Below are 17,908 nucleotides of genomic sequence, written 5' to 3'. Positions count from 1 at the left end.
TGAAGGAGGCTCAAACATCAAGTACCACGGATATTTTGATGAAGTTCTACCATGTAATAAAAGGTGGATCGGTATGCAAGAGGGGAGATTTCAAAAGAACTGGAGCACAGAAATCCCCACATACCCAGTGTTAACTGGATTTGACAAGGAAAAAGGTCTGAATTTTGGCAAAGAGGCTTCTTGCATGGTACTGAATAGTCCTTAACTACTGCAGATCGTTCACAATAAGCTATTTCTTTGACTGAGCTAATATTAACTTTGCTTTGAGTTTATCTTTGCTATGCTATTTCAGTCAACGAGATCCAGCCATTATTTTGATAGGATCAAAGGTGCTTCACAGAAGTAAGGTGCACCACTGCACACTGAGGACTGCAATAATCATCGTAACAGAATGACACCGGGTAAGATACTCAGTTAGAAATGAGTTATTTGAAAATCCCAGACTGTGTTTTCCAAGATATGCATTTTAAGGTGGTAATCATTAGACAAAATAATCCCCCAAACAATCCTGAGAGTAGAACCAGATCCATAGCTCTGTCCTCTAGGTACAAGGCTACCTCTACCACCAGAGCATCGCCAGTCATTTGACCTGGACCAAGAGAGCATTATATGGGGAAAAGGTGCCTGTGTCCCAGAACAGACACTTCTGAGCACACACAGATGACAATGCTGAAAGTCCAGGTCAAAACAGAGACACCAGATTTTTGGGAACCTATGTGGTTGGGCAGTGCTAGAAAGCAGGCAGGGCATAATGTTGGAATTACATGAATTTTACATGCCTGTATCTCAGTTTGGTCTGTAGTTAGGTGAACGAATCTTACCACTAACCATAATTATGTATCTGGTGTAAGAAATGAAGCTTTCTGCATGGATTCGAGTACTTTCCTGAGGAAGCAAAAAAGCAAGCTACATATAAAACAACATTCAAGAAAAGATGTTTTCTGATTTAGTTGACAAGTTGTGTTTTCGCTAATAATACACATTTCCAACAAATTTCCTACATAGCTACAAATGTTATACTAAATTAGCATTTATTAAAGATAATAAAGCTACAAGGGTTTTTGTTGACTGCAGGATTACAGATTTATCTCTTTCCCAGGGCAAGTACAATATCATTAGTTATTTCCTTTTCAACTTTTATAATACTTTGTCCAGAGTAGTAAAATTGTCATTTCATTTTTACAGGCTCGTTCACAGATAAAGCAGAAATCAACTAGTTGCACAGTGTGTTTCACTGAAGAATTAGCCCCATATAAGAATCTCAGTAGTTAAAATAAATCCAGCTGCTGGTTACTTGTAGGCAGAGGAAATTACAACAGTTATGTTATGATCTATGATCTTCCATTCGCAGATCTAAATGGAATCTAAAAGATAATGGTTCAGCAACAAAAGCTGAAGGTCAACTCCAAGCAAATCACTTGACTTTTTAAAGGGGCTTATCTAATGCATCGTGCTGCGTATACCTCCTTCTAACACTCAAATATTTTGCAATTGCTAGCATTCACAAACCATTAACAGGCACCCAAAATCCGAAGCCAAACACTACTGTAATAAAACAGGCTATATAATGTAAAAATGTATTACCGTGTTAATGTAAAAATGCTTTACATTGCATGACGCTGAAAAACTTCTCTACTCAAGGTCAAAACAAAAGGTCTGTTTCCCATTTAAGAACAAGCCCTTGCAAGAGATGGTGTTCACTTGCCAACTTTCATAAAAAAGATTAATCCACAACATCAATATGAATATAATTTTTCATACTAAAATACAGATTTATTTTAAGGAAGTGGATAATATTTGTATTACATTTTATAGGCCCCTATAGTTACATCTGGTCCTTATTTATTTAAATTTTATTCAGCTTGCATAATATTTTTGCTTACAGTTATATTCTCTAAGATCAGAAAAGCTAAAACCTGAAAATTCAATGGCACTATTCATTAACATTCCTTCGGTCTGCAGTCATAGACATTTGCAAGCTCTCCTTTGATTCTGAAATAATAAAACTAAGGTAATAAGATGTTTAGTGTAAAAATATATGACTTAAGTCAGAATGATAGAAAGAGCTATGTTTCTATGAATCACATGCCAAAGCAAACCAAAGTTTTTCAAAAAGTATACATGCTCATTTTAGAGGGAATAATAAAACACAGAACTACATATTAAAATGTGAACTCTCTCACTCTCATTATTTTATTAAATAAAAAAAAAAAAGAGAGAATTTACAGTGTACAGTGCATAACACAGGTTATAAAGAATGCATAAGATCCTGAATGCATAGGACACAGGAAGCCAAAAGCCAGTGGCTTCAACCAGCAGCAAGCAAGATACTCCTGAAGACCATTCTGACATGTCCTACTGCTTTTGTATATTGTTAGCTTAAATTTTATGGTTGATTTACACTCCTGGAAGACACCAACTTCTTCAAGCAAGGCAGTGCTACGCAAGCTAGCCGTACAGTCAGCTAAACTCTTGCCAAAGATCCATCAAATACATGATTTGCAAAACTTACTACTCTAATTCCCATTTGTGATAACTCATGTACAAAGCAGTTTGTTTTTTTCATGCTGTTGTAAGCTAACGTCCTTCTGGAATTATGATGAATCCACCAAGTTCATTTTAACATTATCTAACCAAGTGTCAAAGCAATTCCTCACAATTTCAAGCTAACTGCATTTACCACTCTGTCATTAAATTGCCTTCTGTTTTATAAATGTGGGTGATGGTTAAGAAGGGATTGAATTTTTTTCTCTCCCAACCGCAAACTTCTCCTCTACAATACCCAAGCCACGATTAAAAACTTAGGACGTCTATTACCATTTTTCATTCTATTGTTCCATTCATTGTGCCATAGACTTAACAGCAACAGTATCTATAGCCAATATATTGCTGAAACCCTCCTGAGGCCAATATCTTGCTTTTCATTTGTAGTTAAAAGGTAAGCATATTCCACTAAACCAGTTTCAGTCTTAGCTGCACTTGATGACTGTCTACAAAGTTGCTCAGACCTCGGCTGTCTATATCTGATGAAGTTATTTTTGCCTGAATCTAAATATAACTGAGGTGGGAGGGAGGGAAGAAAGCTCAACCAAGGGAGAACCTATTTGTTTAGTAAGACAGAAGTCACATCAGTCCTCCTGTTTAGGTAGGTCCCCACTGCTGACTGCAGCACAGCACAAAACAGAGATATCAGTCTTGGCTTCAGCATTAGTAACAGCCTGCTCTTGGCAGCGTGGAGATCCTAGCAGGGTAATTAGCCCTCACAGCTCCAGGGGCAAACATCGGGTCTTGAACAGCTGCAATTTAAAGTCACAGTTTTCTTGATTATTCCCTTGCCCTTCCTTAACAGATGGGGTTTATGCAAGGTATGACTCACCTGGACTGACAGAATGAATCTAAATATTCTTCTGTCAAACTGCATCCCCACCATTACGAAGCTCCCCCTGCTCCGCCGCAAGCCAGAAAGCCTTCTGGGCTAACCGAGGTGATTAGAGAAGCTTTTTCCTCTCTGACTCTGGCGTTACCAGCTCTCACACCAACTAGTGTTAGCTGAGCGCAGGCATATTCTGTTACTTTTTGGAGCATTGCTAAAGTGTTCCAGTTCCCTGGCTTTGTGGATCACTTTATTTTACAGATGGAGTACCTTAAAGTTTGTTAAGTGCCTTAAAGATGCTTTTTATTAAAGTCAGCTGAAAGCATAAGTAAAAAAAAAAAATTATTTACCAAATTCAAAGTAGACAACCCAGTATAAAAATTCTGCATAGGAGTTTTGCTGTTGTTTTCAATAACAAAGACACAGGATAAAGTACGCTTCTTTTCTTCCTTTCTATGTAAGGTTCAGATAATGACCGCCTTCTAGTTACTCCACCTCCAAAGAGCCCCTAGGTTACTGCTCCTGCAATCTTTTTTCTTTCAGATCGTAGATGCCTCTTCAGTATTTAACTGTGATTTCAAGCCCCAGCTGAGCCTCTGCTCTCCTCTCCCCCCCCAGGGTTTTCTAACTCTGCCTGGGGGGAATGTCCCTGTACCAGCCTCCACCAGCCTTGAAACCACTGAATCCCCTCCGGCATGTCTGAGCGTCTTAATCACCCAGGCAGCAAATACAGAGTCAATAACTACGAGTAATCAACTCAACCATTACTAAATTATTCAGCTGGAAGCAAAACAGTGCTCCCACCTACTAAGAAAATGTATCTTAGAGTAATGCTTTTTCCACGTACTGCCAAGAATAAAATCCCTGTAAATTGACAATCCTGTTTTATAGAAAATGGCTCATTGCAAGTTGCTAACTGGACAAGACATCGCAGCATTCACCCACTCGGAGGTGATAATGGGGTTCAGATGATTTAACCCCACATGCCATCTGGAGGAGTACCAGGACGCCCTTTTTTTAAACAATTCCTTGATGCCCGGTTCTCAGATGATTTAAGAAGAAAACCTCTTAGAGACTTTCTGGCAAAACAGTTTCAGAGGAAAAAGCCCATTACTTGAAACGAAATTATTTGCCTTGAAAAAACTTATGCAGAATGCAACGAATCAAAAGCAGAATCACTGAGGAAAATTTCCTAAATTTATGGTGGACAACCGGACTATCTGGCGCTGCCAGCCCTCTAGCCTGCAGGGCCAGTTACTCTTCCCGGACCCGCGCGGTCCCAGCCTGTGCAGCCTTGGGCCAGCTGGCCGTGCCAACGCTGGCCTGCCGCCGCGAACGCCCAGGTCTGAAAGCCGAACTCCACGTCTAAGAGTCACGGCTTGTCCGGGCTCGGAGCCGGCAGCCCAAGGACGAGGGTCCTGCCCAGCGCGCTGGGGTTCGCAGAGCCTGCAGCTCTCGGAGCTGCACCGCAGGCGTTGCCCGAAACAGGTCTGCCACGTTCATGAATCCCGGGTGTCCCACGGCTGGAGCGGTTCGGGCGTCCTGGGAGCACCGGCAGCTGCCGAGTGACAATGACACCCCTGTCAGGTTTATGGCTGCTATTAGCAGTGGTGGAGCTGACAAGCGTTTATATACAATTTAGCAACCGGGGGGACGAGAGGGCAGGATGGTGTCCTGGGGAGCAGAGTTAGAGCCTCAAACCTCGTTTTGGGATGTTTCTGAAAACACTTTTTTTTTTTTTTTTTTTTTTTTTTTTTAAATTCCCACTCTGAGGTTACTTTTACAAGTTTGATTGGACTACCACCAAAAAAAAAAAAAAAAAAAAAATAATCACAAATTGAAAGCCCTGTACTTCAGCCAGCTCCACTCGGCAGTTTAATTGCTTTAAAGCAGAGGCCATGTGTTGTGTTCTCTCAGGGGTACATGGGAAGGTGAAATGAAAGACAGTGAAGAAAAAAATAAAACTAAAAATCAACCCTTAGAATAAAATGAAATAGGACTGCTTAAGGGCTATAGCATTCTGAAGATCAACAACATGAAGACAGCTCTCAAGGACAATCCTTCCTTCCCTGTGCCTTTTCTACAAGCATGTCTTTCCAGCTGATGCTCTCCTGCTCCCCCAAGCACATAGCCACAGTCTTTGCTTATAATACATGCAACTTGAAAGGTTTTGCAAGTTTAATGGGATGGACATCTTTTCGACAAAAAACATTTCACAGGGGTTAAGACATCACTTTCCAACCTCCTGAACAAATTAACCTCCCGGCTCACAGGCTGTATTTTTCAAGTCTCTACTTGGTGATTTCTGATGAGATTCCTAAGGTTATGACTTAAAAGTTGCACTCTATATTTCATTTTGAAGCAGTGCATCCCTTTAGCGGGCTGCCAGATTTATTATTCCAAAAGCTGGGACTGTACATCATGTCTTTAAGAAAGATCCAAAATATTCTGAAGTGAGCTTTCCCATCACCTGCGAGCTGCTGTTGTGCATCAGTGTTGACTACCAGCACTCAGTTAAGCATTTTTAGATCAAGTGCATTTTAATACCACATAGATGAGGCCCTTATACTCTTGCCATAGCCATCTTAGATTTGACAAGTTCTACTGAGGAGCAGCCTCCCTGTATCCCCTGTACTGATAAATTACATCTGAGATCCTAGGAACTGGGGTTCATATTCTTCATCGTTTCGTAGGCACTTACACTCCTGTGCAGGTACAAAATAGATACCCCAGTAGAAAAAGGAGGGAGAAATGGGTGTTCACGCCTTGTTTTCTCAGAGGACAAAAAGGTAAAAGAAGTCTCTGTAGCTACGCAGCACACACAGACTCTGCTCCTGCAGATTCACCCCATTCTGCCATGCCTTTTCCCATCCCCGATGGAGCACATTTCCATGGTCCTGTTGAGGCATCTCACCTCTATCATCTGTGTGCGCCATCTGAACTACAAGAGTATAAAAGACAGCATCCCTACTTCATGCCTGCAGAGACAGGCTACAAATGGTGCTATTCCCATTCTTTCTGACTTTGATCTGACAATTCCCATTTCAAAAACAGCTGAAAAACTAAACCCAAACTGCTGAAACCAATTATGGCTTCATTTTAATTCCTCTCAACTGCAGAAAACAGTGGGTCTTGGATACAAAATTTCTGCCACACGAGACCTTCAGAACTGATGAACTTCTATGGCACGTAAGCACAAGTACATAAGCAGTGAAGCTGTAAGTCAAATTTATTTTGCCTTTTTTCAAATACAAAAGATGTCCATCTATATAACTGGGTTAAAAATGAATGACAGAGAGCAAGACAAGATAAATCACTCAGCTCCATGTACCTATTTTGTGATACTTCCTCTCTAATCCATGAAACTCAGAAAGACAGAAACTTTCCTGCAGTCCTGAGTAGTATTTTCTTTTACTCCTCCTCATTATGTTACGTGAACTTCATTTTGACCCTTTAACAAAAGGTTTTCTGACTTCATGACAAAAAAAGGAAGGCATCAAAATAATGTGGGGGAGATGAGTAGTACAAAGTAGACAGAGCAATGATGATCCCACAAACTAAAGAGACAACTATGAGTACCTGCTTTGAGGAGAAGGGTTTGCACACACTGTTTTGGATAAGCAAGTTATGGAGAACCCCAGAGAGGGTCTCTGCACATGGTAAGCTATCAGATTAGACTGTGGTCTCACAAAAGCAACTTGTTTCCTATGAAACAACACTGTTTGCCTTTGAATGAGCAGATTCAGATATAGGAAAAGAAACAGGGAATCATTTTTGTAGGTCCTGTAATGTGAGGATCAGAAATGTGGGAAGTCAGGCCTCCCTCCCTTCATGAATTTCAGTTACTGCAATCAAGTGCATAGATTTTTAAAACAAATTCCTAGGAGGACACTTTAATAAATAAACTAATGAAAGTATAATACTTAACCAAACCCATTTACTCAATTTAAAGAATAAAATCCTTTGCATTTTTCTCATCTGCTCTGTAAAGCAGATATTTATAATTTTCATTTATTTATATTAAAACCTCTTGAAAGACATATACCAGATTGCGTCTGACAGACTGCCATGTACTATTTCCAAATTCCAGTTAAATGAAAAAGCAGAGATGACTAACGCTGAACTTCTTATTTGAATTTACTCAACACTGAAGAGCTTGACAGAAAAGGGACTGGGTACAAAATAGCACATGGCTGGACAGAGTGAAAACCATATAGGCTGATTTAAGTCTTCAACATAACTCAGATCTATCTCCATGTGAAACAGAGCAATTCATCCAAACTCTACATAATTGGAGACTTGGATAAATGGGACCAAAAGCTGAACCTTTGCCAATTGCAGCTTTAATACTATAAAAGATACAGCCTCCATTTTGCAAAACAAAACTTTCTTTTTCCTTTCGACTTCCTCCGTTTTTTTTTTCCCTTCTTTTTTCTTGGTATGGAAAAGGATTACTACATTGCAACTGACTGTAGCTGCTGACACTCACAGCACTTCATTGCTTAATGATGCACCAACATGATATTTTCGGGAACAACTTCATGTAACACAGCAGCTCTTTTGCCTTAAGTGTCTCTGCGGCAGGGGATTCAGGAGAACCCAGTAAAGACACCTCTGCAGCAGACTTGTTTACTGAAAGAACTGAATTTGACATTTAAAAAAACCCAATCTGACATTCTGACTGTAACATAGCATCTCTCAAATGGAAAGTGGAGTGGAAACAGCAACAGCAGAGGCAGAGAAGGGTTTAGCATAACTAACTTGCTGAGTTTACACTTGAACTGATACATTTTAATTTAGCTGAGGATAATTTTTTTAAAAACAGCATAGCCGAGAGCAAGATTAAGCAAAAAGACACAGAAAACAATAAAAGATTACCTTTGGTTTACCTCTGTTCAGCAAGGGCTTTTGCTGGCAGTGAGATAAATCACAGTTTGTTTAAACAGCTACTAAGCATTTATGCTCTCAAGACAGAGGTGTTAACCTTGCAGAAGTAGCTCTACCTCTGTGACATTAATTTCTAGTCCAATCATTCTGGTAACTTACCTGCTTGAAACTCTTAATTCACAACGGTTAAAAAAAATGGTTTATTTGTAAACTCTGACTATAGCAGAAAAGCACTCCTGAAACACAAACCTTTCAATTTAAAAGGAACAGAAAACAACTGATCTGATACAAGGCAAAATTATCCATTTGTTATTGGAGATTGTAGTTCCTGGTTTCTCCTCCCTGTACTGAACAATTAATTAGAGCAATTACAGATTAATGGCATCATGAGTCTCTACGTTTTCTTTCTCTTTGTCTCCTGTTCTTTAACAGAGACAGTAAATATTGGTTTAACAAAAACTCACCAGTGGAGTGTCTTTCCCCCCGACGATGCTGAGTCCTAGGCCTGACCGACCCTTAGAGATCTCTATAGTCATCTCCTGCCCCGGAACTATCGGACATGTTGCTGGATCCACAGGCAATGGAGGTGGAAGGACGCCTAAGAACATGAAAAGGTAAAGAAATAAGTCACACTATTCAATGAGAAAATGAAAACCATCAAAGGGATCATATGAGAGCAACTAATTAAGCTCTCGTATTTTGCTCTTCACCTTTGCCAATCTAAATCAAACTAGAAGACTACTTTGACTCACTTCTGAAGTCTCTAAATCAGAATGACTCTAGAGTTCTGGGAATAAATGTTGAGAGTAAATGTCTGGGATGACATCTAATTCAGTTATAACCTATACAACTCAGATCACGATGGCAAGGTGTATTCCATTCAGGACAGATAAGGCCATGTTCCAGCACTGTGGAATGGACAGGGTGTCCCAGACTGCCTTTCCTTCTATTCTAATTAGAAAGAGAAACAATGCCTTTGTACGTAAAAGTCAAGAAAAACAAGCAAAGACACATTCAAGCTCTCAAAAATTGTAAAATGAGAGAAAAATACAAACACTTTATAAAATAACGTGGAATAGGTCATTGGATGTTCAAAGAAAAAAATCTCAGCAAAAGTTATCTGGAAAAAAACCAGAAAAAGTCCATCCTGGGTTAGGGTATTAAATATACACTATATTGGTGGAAAAAATAACTGGTTCATACTACGGCTGGTGACTTCTGCCTCTGGAGAAAGATAAGTAGGTGCTGGCACCAGGGGTATCTCCTGCAAGCTGACTGGTACTTTTGTTGAAGATTTGGATTGTTTGATCTGGTTGAGGACCTAAAAAGAAAAGCAGAAGCAAAAGAGATCAGTTATCAATCACAGAAAGGCATGTTATGTGTTATCATTAGTTGTTGATTATCGTACCTTACTAAATCCACTAAGTCAATAGAAGGGAAACAAGCAATAAGCATAGATGAACTCAAAACATTCTCTTCATAAATAAATGGAAAATCAGGATGACCGGATAACTGTGCTTCCAGAAATGCTCACGAAGGAAGCAGGGACAGGACTTCACCTTTCTCAGTTGTGCCTCTCATACCAAATAATGTGGCTTTGTTTTTTTTGTTTACTTTTGAACAGCAAAGAACATCCTTGACATTAGCCTGTGTGACTATTTCCAGATACTTAAAGAGAAGCAAGTAAGTTTTTTAAGTTTCCACCAAGAAAATTATTTTAATGTCTCTCCAATTAACCCGTTCCCCCCATAAATCACTCAATCTTCAACTAGATCAAGCCCCCGGAACCCCCCCCTTATTGGTTAACATAAACACACATACATTTTCCGGGAGCTGCTCCTCCATTTCCTGCTGCTCTGCCACCGCTGATTTGTCAGCTTTACATTTCACATCCTAAAAAGTCAAAAAAGAAAGTGAGGTGTATTGAAAATGTCTCATGAGCTTAAATAAAATATCCTCCAAAACTCAAAATGATGATTCTAGGCAAACACGGATATTTCTTCATGTAAGTACATTTGTAGCACAACACAAAGCCGAAGCCCAGAACTTGAAAGAGGAAAAGCTAGTATGAATACAGGGAATATCAGGAATTATTAAAAACACACCCAATGGTTTTGAAGGCATACAGCATAAGGAAGGGATTTTTGGGGGAGGAGATTATCACACATGGTCTACATTGTTCCTGAGCAATATGAAGCTCTAAAGAAGAAGGAAGTGTGTCCTCTGGGGCGACCAGCACAGCAATTCCCATGCTGTGTGGAAAAGTGCAGGTACCTGTGTGCCGAGCCTCTAGCACACAGGTAGCTAGACAGACCCCTTGGTGCCTACAGCAGGAAGGGCTTCAAAGTCATCCGTTGTCTCCTTCCCCCTCCCTTTTTCAGTAGTCCTCAGCAGCACTGAGCACGCTGCCAGCACTTAAATAAAGTAACTGCTCAAAATGCATCATCCAGCCTCATTAGAAATATCTCAAACAATGGCACTTCAATCACGGGCTCCACTTGTATCCTAATTTCTTTCCATATCCTTGCAATACACTAAAAAATATTTTTTCTCTTCTACAACTGCTTCCAGATAGTTACAGTGTCCTCCCCTTGTTAGCTCTTAGCCGAACTTAGCCACTTTGATCACAGTACTAGATAGTTATCTTAGCCCATGTTAAAAAAACCTGATAAACAGTCTAGTTTTCAGAAAAGCTGAGTACCAACTTCAAAAGACAAGAGAGATATTCTGCATCTCAAAGGAATTTCTAATTAAGATGACAATTAATATATTAAAAAAAAAAAAAAGTAAATCAAATTTTAGGTAACCGAGCTTGAAAATACTGGCCTTGTTTCCTGGAGTTTTATTATGTTAAATCTTGCCAAGCCCCACAGGCTTTTTTTTCCTGCGTTTTTCCCCAAGCTTGCAGTAACTATACAACTGTAACTATTATCCAAATGGATAACAAGAAAAAAGATAAAGTGGTGATCTCATTGTATTATCAGAGGTGTCAGGGGAGAAATGGGAAGACTGCTTTGTCATTTTATGAGGGATTGTTTTAGTGAGCAATGAAAAATTATTTCATACTTCCCTTTTTCATTCTGATATGTGACTAAAATCTGAAACTTCATCTTGCACATCAAGTAAGCACCAAGCATCACCTTGAAATCTCTCTAATCTTCTTCATTTAACTCAGACTGTGCTAGAGATACCTGAACAAAATAAAAAGATTTCCAGCCCCTCAAGCACTGAACTGTGCACTCACCATTTGTCATAAGCCTGTGACCCAACTCGTTCAATCTAATTCAATTCCCTCAAACCCATCCAAAAGTATTTTTATGAAGCCCCTTCTCTTTGCCAATGTTTCAAGGACATGTTTTCTGTTTGTGGTAAAGACAGATTATTGTTCCAGGTTAAAATCTTTGAAGGAAAATGAATCCATTCTCATATACCAAACATCAGTTTAATTATCCCACCTACAGGACACGGAATTACATACACACTCTGCCAGGACACTAATGATGCAAGGTGCTTCAGAATATGCACAATGACTGCTCAAGCCATTTTCACCTTTGTAAAGTTAAAAGTTTCGAGAACATCTCAAAGCCCCATATATCAATTCTTTTCCAACAACACCTTATGGAAAGCAAGATAGCTACAGTCCTCAGAAAACCATGACCTTCTATGAGGCCACCTCAAACCTCAGCTAATAAGCACACAGACTTTGCCTAACACTTCCAATGGCTGCAGTTCAGAAATAGAGTTGTTTTCTTTCCCCCTCTTATCATCCAAGTCTACAATGATCTCCATTATATAACTTTATACTTTTTGAAGTGATGACGTGACAACAAAAAGTATCTTGGGAGAGACTGACAAATTTATCAGCAACAAATTAATAGAGAATGATGTGATTTTTTTTTTTTATTTTTTTATTACAGCTGTCACTTGGTGAGACATCCTGCTCATGCTTTGAGCTGTACATACTTGTGGAAGATCTCTGCTGATAAGCACATACTTTTATTTACTCAGTGAACTTGTTGACTTTTACATTCCTGATTTCTCCTGATACGTGACTGAGAAATTCAGTAACAATGGTGAAGTAGCACTAGGCTCTAGTAGCAACCATCATGCTATGAAAAACAAGGCACTGTTTTCTTTTGCCTCAACAGTCACTAGAAGACTGCAAGAGAAATCTCTTTTCCTCAAAATAACGAGCTGTCTTGTGCTGCACTGCAGTGCTGAAGTCTTAAGGCCAATATAACTACAAGCCCATTTCCTTCTGCTCAGAAGGGACTGATCACAACCATCAGCATTTCCAAAAATAAGATACATTTAGAAATATTTGCCATGTAGTTTTAAAATCCTGACTGAAAGAAAACTCCAGAATTATGAAACTGGCTTTTGCTGCTATTTTTCATCCATTTATGCCTCTAAACCAAGGGTTGGCCCAACTGAAGGCATTATGGAATGAGCAGTTGGATCTACAGGCATTTGAATACTTTTCTAAATCCACCTCCTAGCCCTTAACTTTTCAGAATCTATTTATCTAATGGAAAAATCAGTGAGTCACCTCTAAGCAAATATCTATTGAATGAAGGCAGGGCTACGCAGCAGCCAGAAGAGTGACACACTCACTGCCTCCAGGTCTCGCCAGTGACCCGGGACAGGTTGCTTCCCCTCTGTGCCGCAGCGGGGATAATAATACTGGCCTGCTGGATAATGCGTTTTGAATTCCAAAGATAAAAAGTAAATTGTAGCAGCCAGTTGCTGTTACGTGAAGAATTTAAGTGGAAAGATGAGATAACTGGGTATGGACAGTGGGAAAGAAAAACTAAGTATTATACTGATGTTCTCCTCACCTAGAGGCTCTCAACAAACCCATGCTTTTGTCTTCTCTTACATTTCTGCCATTGCTCTGTTCTGGACAACTCTTACCACCAATGCTCTATCTTTTTCTTTTTTTGACCTTTCAGTCTAAAATACTGTAACTTCTACCCTTTGCCTCCACAGTTCCTTTCTTTCTTGCTTCAAGTTTGAAAAGAAGCTGCCAATATATTCTGGGTTTCCTGTTGTTCCAGTGGCATCTTCCCATCACACCTATCTTGGATTGCTGCAAATTTAATTTTTTTTTCCATTAAATTTGCGCTTCCTCTAATACCTTTCAAAAAGCTGCACAGCACAATACTCTACACCAAGGGTTAATTTTTGTACAATACATTTTATATATTTTTATCCACTTCAGTCTGTGAGCAGTTTTTCACATTACCTTGTAATCCCTCAAAAGTTTCTTGCCAAGATGAGTAAGAACAACAATAAAACCAGGTGAATTACAGCTGTAAATACATATAATAAAACTCTGATTCATCTATATTCTAGCACATCAAAGGAGGATTCTGCACAAGGCTACCAAATACAAATAATCCAACTTTTTTGCAATCCAGTAGGAACACAAACCAATCCATTTTACATGGGTGGTTAATTCTGATGCTTGAGTAGCACAAAACACTTCCGAACTCTTGGAGTTCATAGACTCGTTAATCAAATACTTACTAGCTATAGAACATTATGTATATTCAATTCATATTTGCAAAACCGAGGACACTCTTTGCAAAAGACATGATGGAGCAGGAAGAAGACATCTAAGAAAAAAATAATCCAGAAATGTCGGGTTTCCTTAGCTGAGGACAGCACACACAAACTGTGCACGCACAGCAAGTCTCAGCCAATGCGCTACTTGAAAAAGGAGTAGGCTGTTGGACAAAAAGACTCTCTCAGCAAATTTTATGTACCTCTAGGTTAGTCACTCTTCAGCATGTTTAGTAGTTTTCCATTTTAAAGTTTTAACACGGAGTCCAAAAAAAGAGATTAGAGCTGCACCCTGAAGGACTTTCAGATTTCTGGTAATGCACAATCCTGACATATTAAACAACAAAAAACTCCATCTGTATCAATGAGAAGTTCAGTATTTATTACAGTGCACGCTGACAGTACCACATTAAACCAGAAGTTATGGGCTTGATGTAGAAATTACTGAGAGTAACTCTATAGCTGTGTTATTCAGGAGGCAAGACTAGATTATGATAATAGACATTTTGGCCTCAGAATTTATGAAGCTATGAATATAAATAAGAATATGATTTACAGACTATGCTTTTTTCTGAATTTTGTCACACATGGATGGCAAGAGTAGAAACTTAATCCCCTCACTGAGAAAGAACTCGAGAGGGCCAAAATGCTACATAAAAACTCTTATCTCAATATTTTAACAAATTATACTGACTGCTTAGTTCATGAAAATGGTCTATGTATGTAAAACTAAGAGCTTGATTCTGCTTCTACATGTACTGGATATTATTTGACAAAAGTGTACTCCAACACAAAGGCGGAGACAAAACAAATCATGCCAATGAGCCTCCATTTTCTAAGCTCTAATCATGATTAAATATCGCTTTAAGTCACTTACAGCTTTGTTGGATTCCTCATCAGTCAAGCTTTTCACGACAACTTCCAAACTCGGGTCTTCTTCACTGCTTGCTGGTTCAGCGCCACCGTGATCCTGCTAGAAAGGATTGATAACAGTTTTTAAACAGAGCTATGATCCCCCATAATAGCTAAAGAAAAAAATTAGACAATTTTACCTTTTGTTTTTCTAAACAAGTAGCAGCATGAAAAAGTAAAAAGATCCACAATTAAAGCATCCTAATGTCAGGAGTCAAATAAGCAATACAAGTTTTGAAAGACAGACCTTGGTCTCCACTTGGCTGGCCCGAAGCACTACGAGGCAGTCCGATACTAGCACTTAGGTGCAGATCTGGCTCAACTTTCAAGGCCAGACTAATCCCTATCACCTGTGAAAACTGCTGAGTTTGTATTAAGAGGCCTTCTCCAGACTTCTGTTGGGAAGGAGAGTCTCACGAATGCCCAGCAAGTTAAAGGAGGCCCAGTTTCCTTCCTACGATCTGAACAGATCGGCAGCAGCAGGACTGAGCGCTCCACCCTGGAGGAATCGGTAAAACCGAAGCTCTTCTGGTTAGACTCCTCAACTTGACGTGCAAATGTAGCTTCAGGATTCAGGTACTTCTGCACATCACTGTGAGAATACCGCAAATGACGTTCAATGACAACTGCTGGAGAACCAGCAAATGAAGGGAATGGCCCAGAAGACATAAGTATTTTCACCAAGATGTGCTCCAGAACTTTCTCCTGCATGAATTTTTTCCCTTTCTATAGAGGATTCCCAACAAAAATGGCCCTTGAAACATAAAATAGCACCATACTAAGTAGAAAAGCTTGTCTGATCGGGATTTTATGGTATTTTCTCCAGATAATAACTAGCATATATTTAAAAAGCATAAGCTTGCAAGAAAAATTATTTCCTTCCAATGCCGACAATTAAAGTTAGGATAGATAGGAAATGGCATCTTTTCAGGGAAAAAGTTAAGGTAGAATTTAAAGGTGAGAGCATCACTAATTCGGTTACATGTAAAATTTAAGGTGTTAATTCTCCTTCCCTTTTTGAAACAACCAGGTCCTGAATCTGAAAAGATTTTTTTATCTATTATTTTGATTTACTTTATTTTAAAATAGTTTTAATACACTTAGCCCTTTGATACACATTTGGAGCTGTCCTCTCTTGCAAAGCAAAATGGACTATGTGCAACAAATCAAATTTCAAGATCTTCAGTCCTAGAAGCAAAATGATTTCTGAATTTTCATTAGACATTTTATATTTAAGTGCACAATGAGAATTACACACGTCTTGACCGCCACTTAAGCAGGTCAAGTACCTCTGCATTTGTACCAAGGCTCACTCTGTTCAGTATTGCACCAAAATATCTCATTCTGTAGCCTTCTCATGAATGAAGCTTTTTTTTTAAACAGATATTTTACAGTAATTAATATTTAATATACGTTGCTTCTGGTGGCTTGCCCACAGTATTACACCACAACATAGTCTTATCCTGCCGGGTTGCTCCATGCAATGAAACAAGACCCTGTTTTAAGGCATATTTACTGTTTATCACTTTCCATATTAAAATACCTTAATGAAGATAGAGATAAGACGAAGAAAATTAACACAACAGTACATGGTAACTATGGCATCCTGATATTCTGTTACACTAGCCAGGCTATTTAATGTGATCCGACAAGTTTCATGTACAGTGTATGTAACACACAATGTTAAATATTTATTTGGTATTTCAAAGATATTTGAAGATATAATTTCAAGATATAATGCACAGCTAGTTTTGCTTTATTTAAAGGCAGGAACAGCTGACAAAGGAAAGCAATGTGAATTTCTATACAACAACAGTATCTTTCGGTTACATTTGTTTTATATAAAAAAAAATACTAGCTAGAAGTAAAAACTTGCATTTACTTATAAAACAGACACAATGTAAATAGTAAGAGCTTGCCATTAATGCATGAAACTCAACCCACAAGCATCTACCTCTAAAGGCAAGCATTGCACATGAGGCTGAGCGATTTGGTTTCCACATGCTGGTAGAGTCTAATTACAGTCATTTGAACACAGCACAAAACGTGCCTAAACAAAGCTTCGTGGTTCATCCTGAAGACACAAATATTAAACAAAGCTGGGAACCAATGCAGGTATTAAAGAGTCAACAAAAATAAAAGGAACTTGGGCTCTGTACATTGCAGAGTAATTTGCAATCCACCAGCTACACCTGGGACATGCTGCTTTTATGGAGGAGAGAACAAGAAGCCAAAGCACTGTCCAAAAATGACTCAGATCCAAACAAAAACTAAGCAGCTCTTGCACTGTACAGCACTATGCCTGTATGGAAGTAGCCATCAGTGGTGATATAATCTGGAAAGCAATAGCAAGCGTGCGAACAGGAGATTCATCCAGCGTTACCTAGCGTGGACCAGTGCTGTGGGATCACAGTAATGCTTATTGAAATACCAGGAGTTCAATACACATGAATTTATCAATTCAAGACAAGACCAAACCCCAATTGAATTATAAAACATCTTTTGCTTTATTAGCTCAAATAGAAATAGAATTAAAAAGCAACAGCAAGGCTAACCATGTACTTTATCAAGAAAATTTAGTTACACCATACTGAGATGTCAAAATGATAACAATGTGGTGACACTGCAGGGATTCATGGTGCACAAGAGAGCAATCAGTCTACACTGGGGCTGAGATAGCAACTATAATGAAGAAAAACATTGGTAACATTACCACACTAAGGAAGTTTTTGCATTGGAAGATTGCATGCTACAACACTGTGTACACTAGAGCTCACTGCTTAAACAGCCCTTGTCTGCTCCTACCAGAAGAAAATGAGCAGGAATGAGAGAGTCCGATGCTGGGGCACAGGACAAAGTGGTGGACCAGGGCTCTCAGTTAGGCTGGGATTGTCTCAAGGGGCTCTTGTAACGCAAAACATGTACACAGTGACCTCTTTTACTGTAGCTAGTTGCTGGTCATCCCTACTTCATTTTTAGAGATACTGATAGCAGGGTATTCTAGGGGAAAAGGAACTTAGAAGGTGGGAACTTTCCCCTGAAAAATGCTCATTTCTCTTCTGTAGGAGTATATGCATCTTCCAGGCAAAAGATCCTCACCATGACTACTCTAACCAGCTGAATAAGGAGCAGGATAGGAGATGGAAAGGCTTTCATTTGGAGACTTTTCTT

At 39.1% G+C, this 17,908-nt stretch overlaps 1 protein-coding gene across 11 annotated transcripts in view; it reads right to left on the bottom strand.

Annotated features, from left to right (window-relative positions):
- PATJ (PATJ crumbs cell polarity complex component) overlaps positions 1 to 17,908 on the bottom strand; it is a 156,869-nt gene that overhangs the window by 26,208 nt on the left and 112,753 nt on the right. For 8 of the 11 annotated variants that reach the window (XM_041127550.1, XM_041127551.1, XM_041127546.1 and 5 more), the window contains 4 exons: positions 14,703 to 14,798; positions 10,082 to 10,153; positions 9,464 to 9,581; positions 8,725 to 8,858 (listed from right to left, as the gene is read on the bottom strand). In XM_041127550.1, coding sequence (XP_040983484.1) covers positions 8,725 to 8,858; positions 9,464 to 9,581; positions 10,082 to 10,153; positions 14,703 to 14,798 — 420 coding nt within the window. The remainder of the gene's footprint in view (positions 1 to 8,724; positions 8,859 to 9,463; positions 9,582 to 10,081; positions 10,154 to 14,702; positions 14,799 to 17,908) is intronic. The other 3 variants (XM_041127552.1, XM_041127545.1, XM_041127548.1) reach the window with 1 other exon arrangement.

The sequence above is a fragment of the Aquila chrysaetos genome, chromosome 12 (genome assembly GCF_900496995.4).
Source record: "Aquila chrysaetos chrysaetos chromosome 12, bAquChr1.4, whole genome shotgun sequence".
Taxonomy (NCBI): Eukaryota; Metazoa; Chordata; class Aves; order Accipitriformes; family Accipitridae; genus Aquila; species Aquila chrysaetos.
This window is presented reverse-complemented; position numbering and strand designations above follow the sequence as displayed.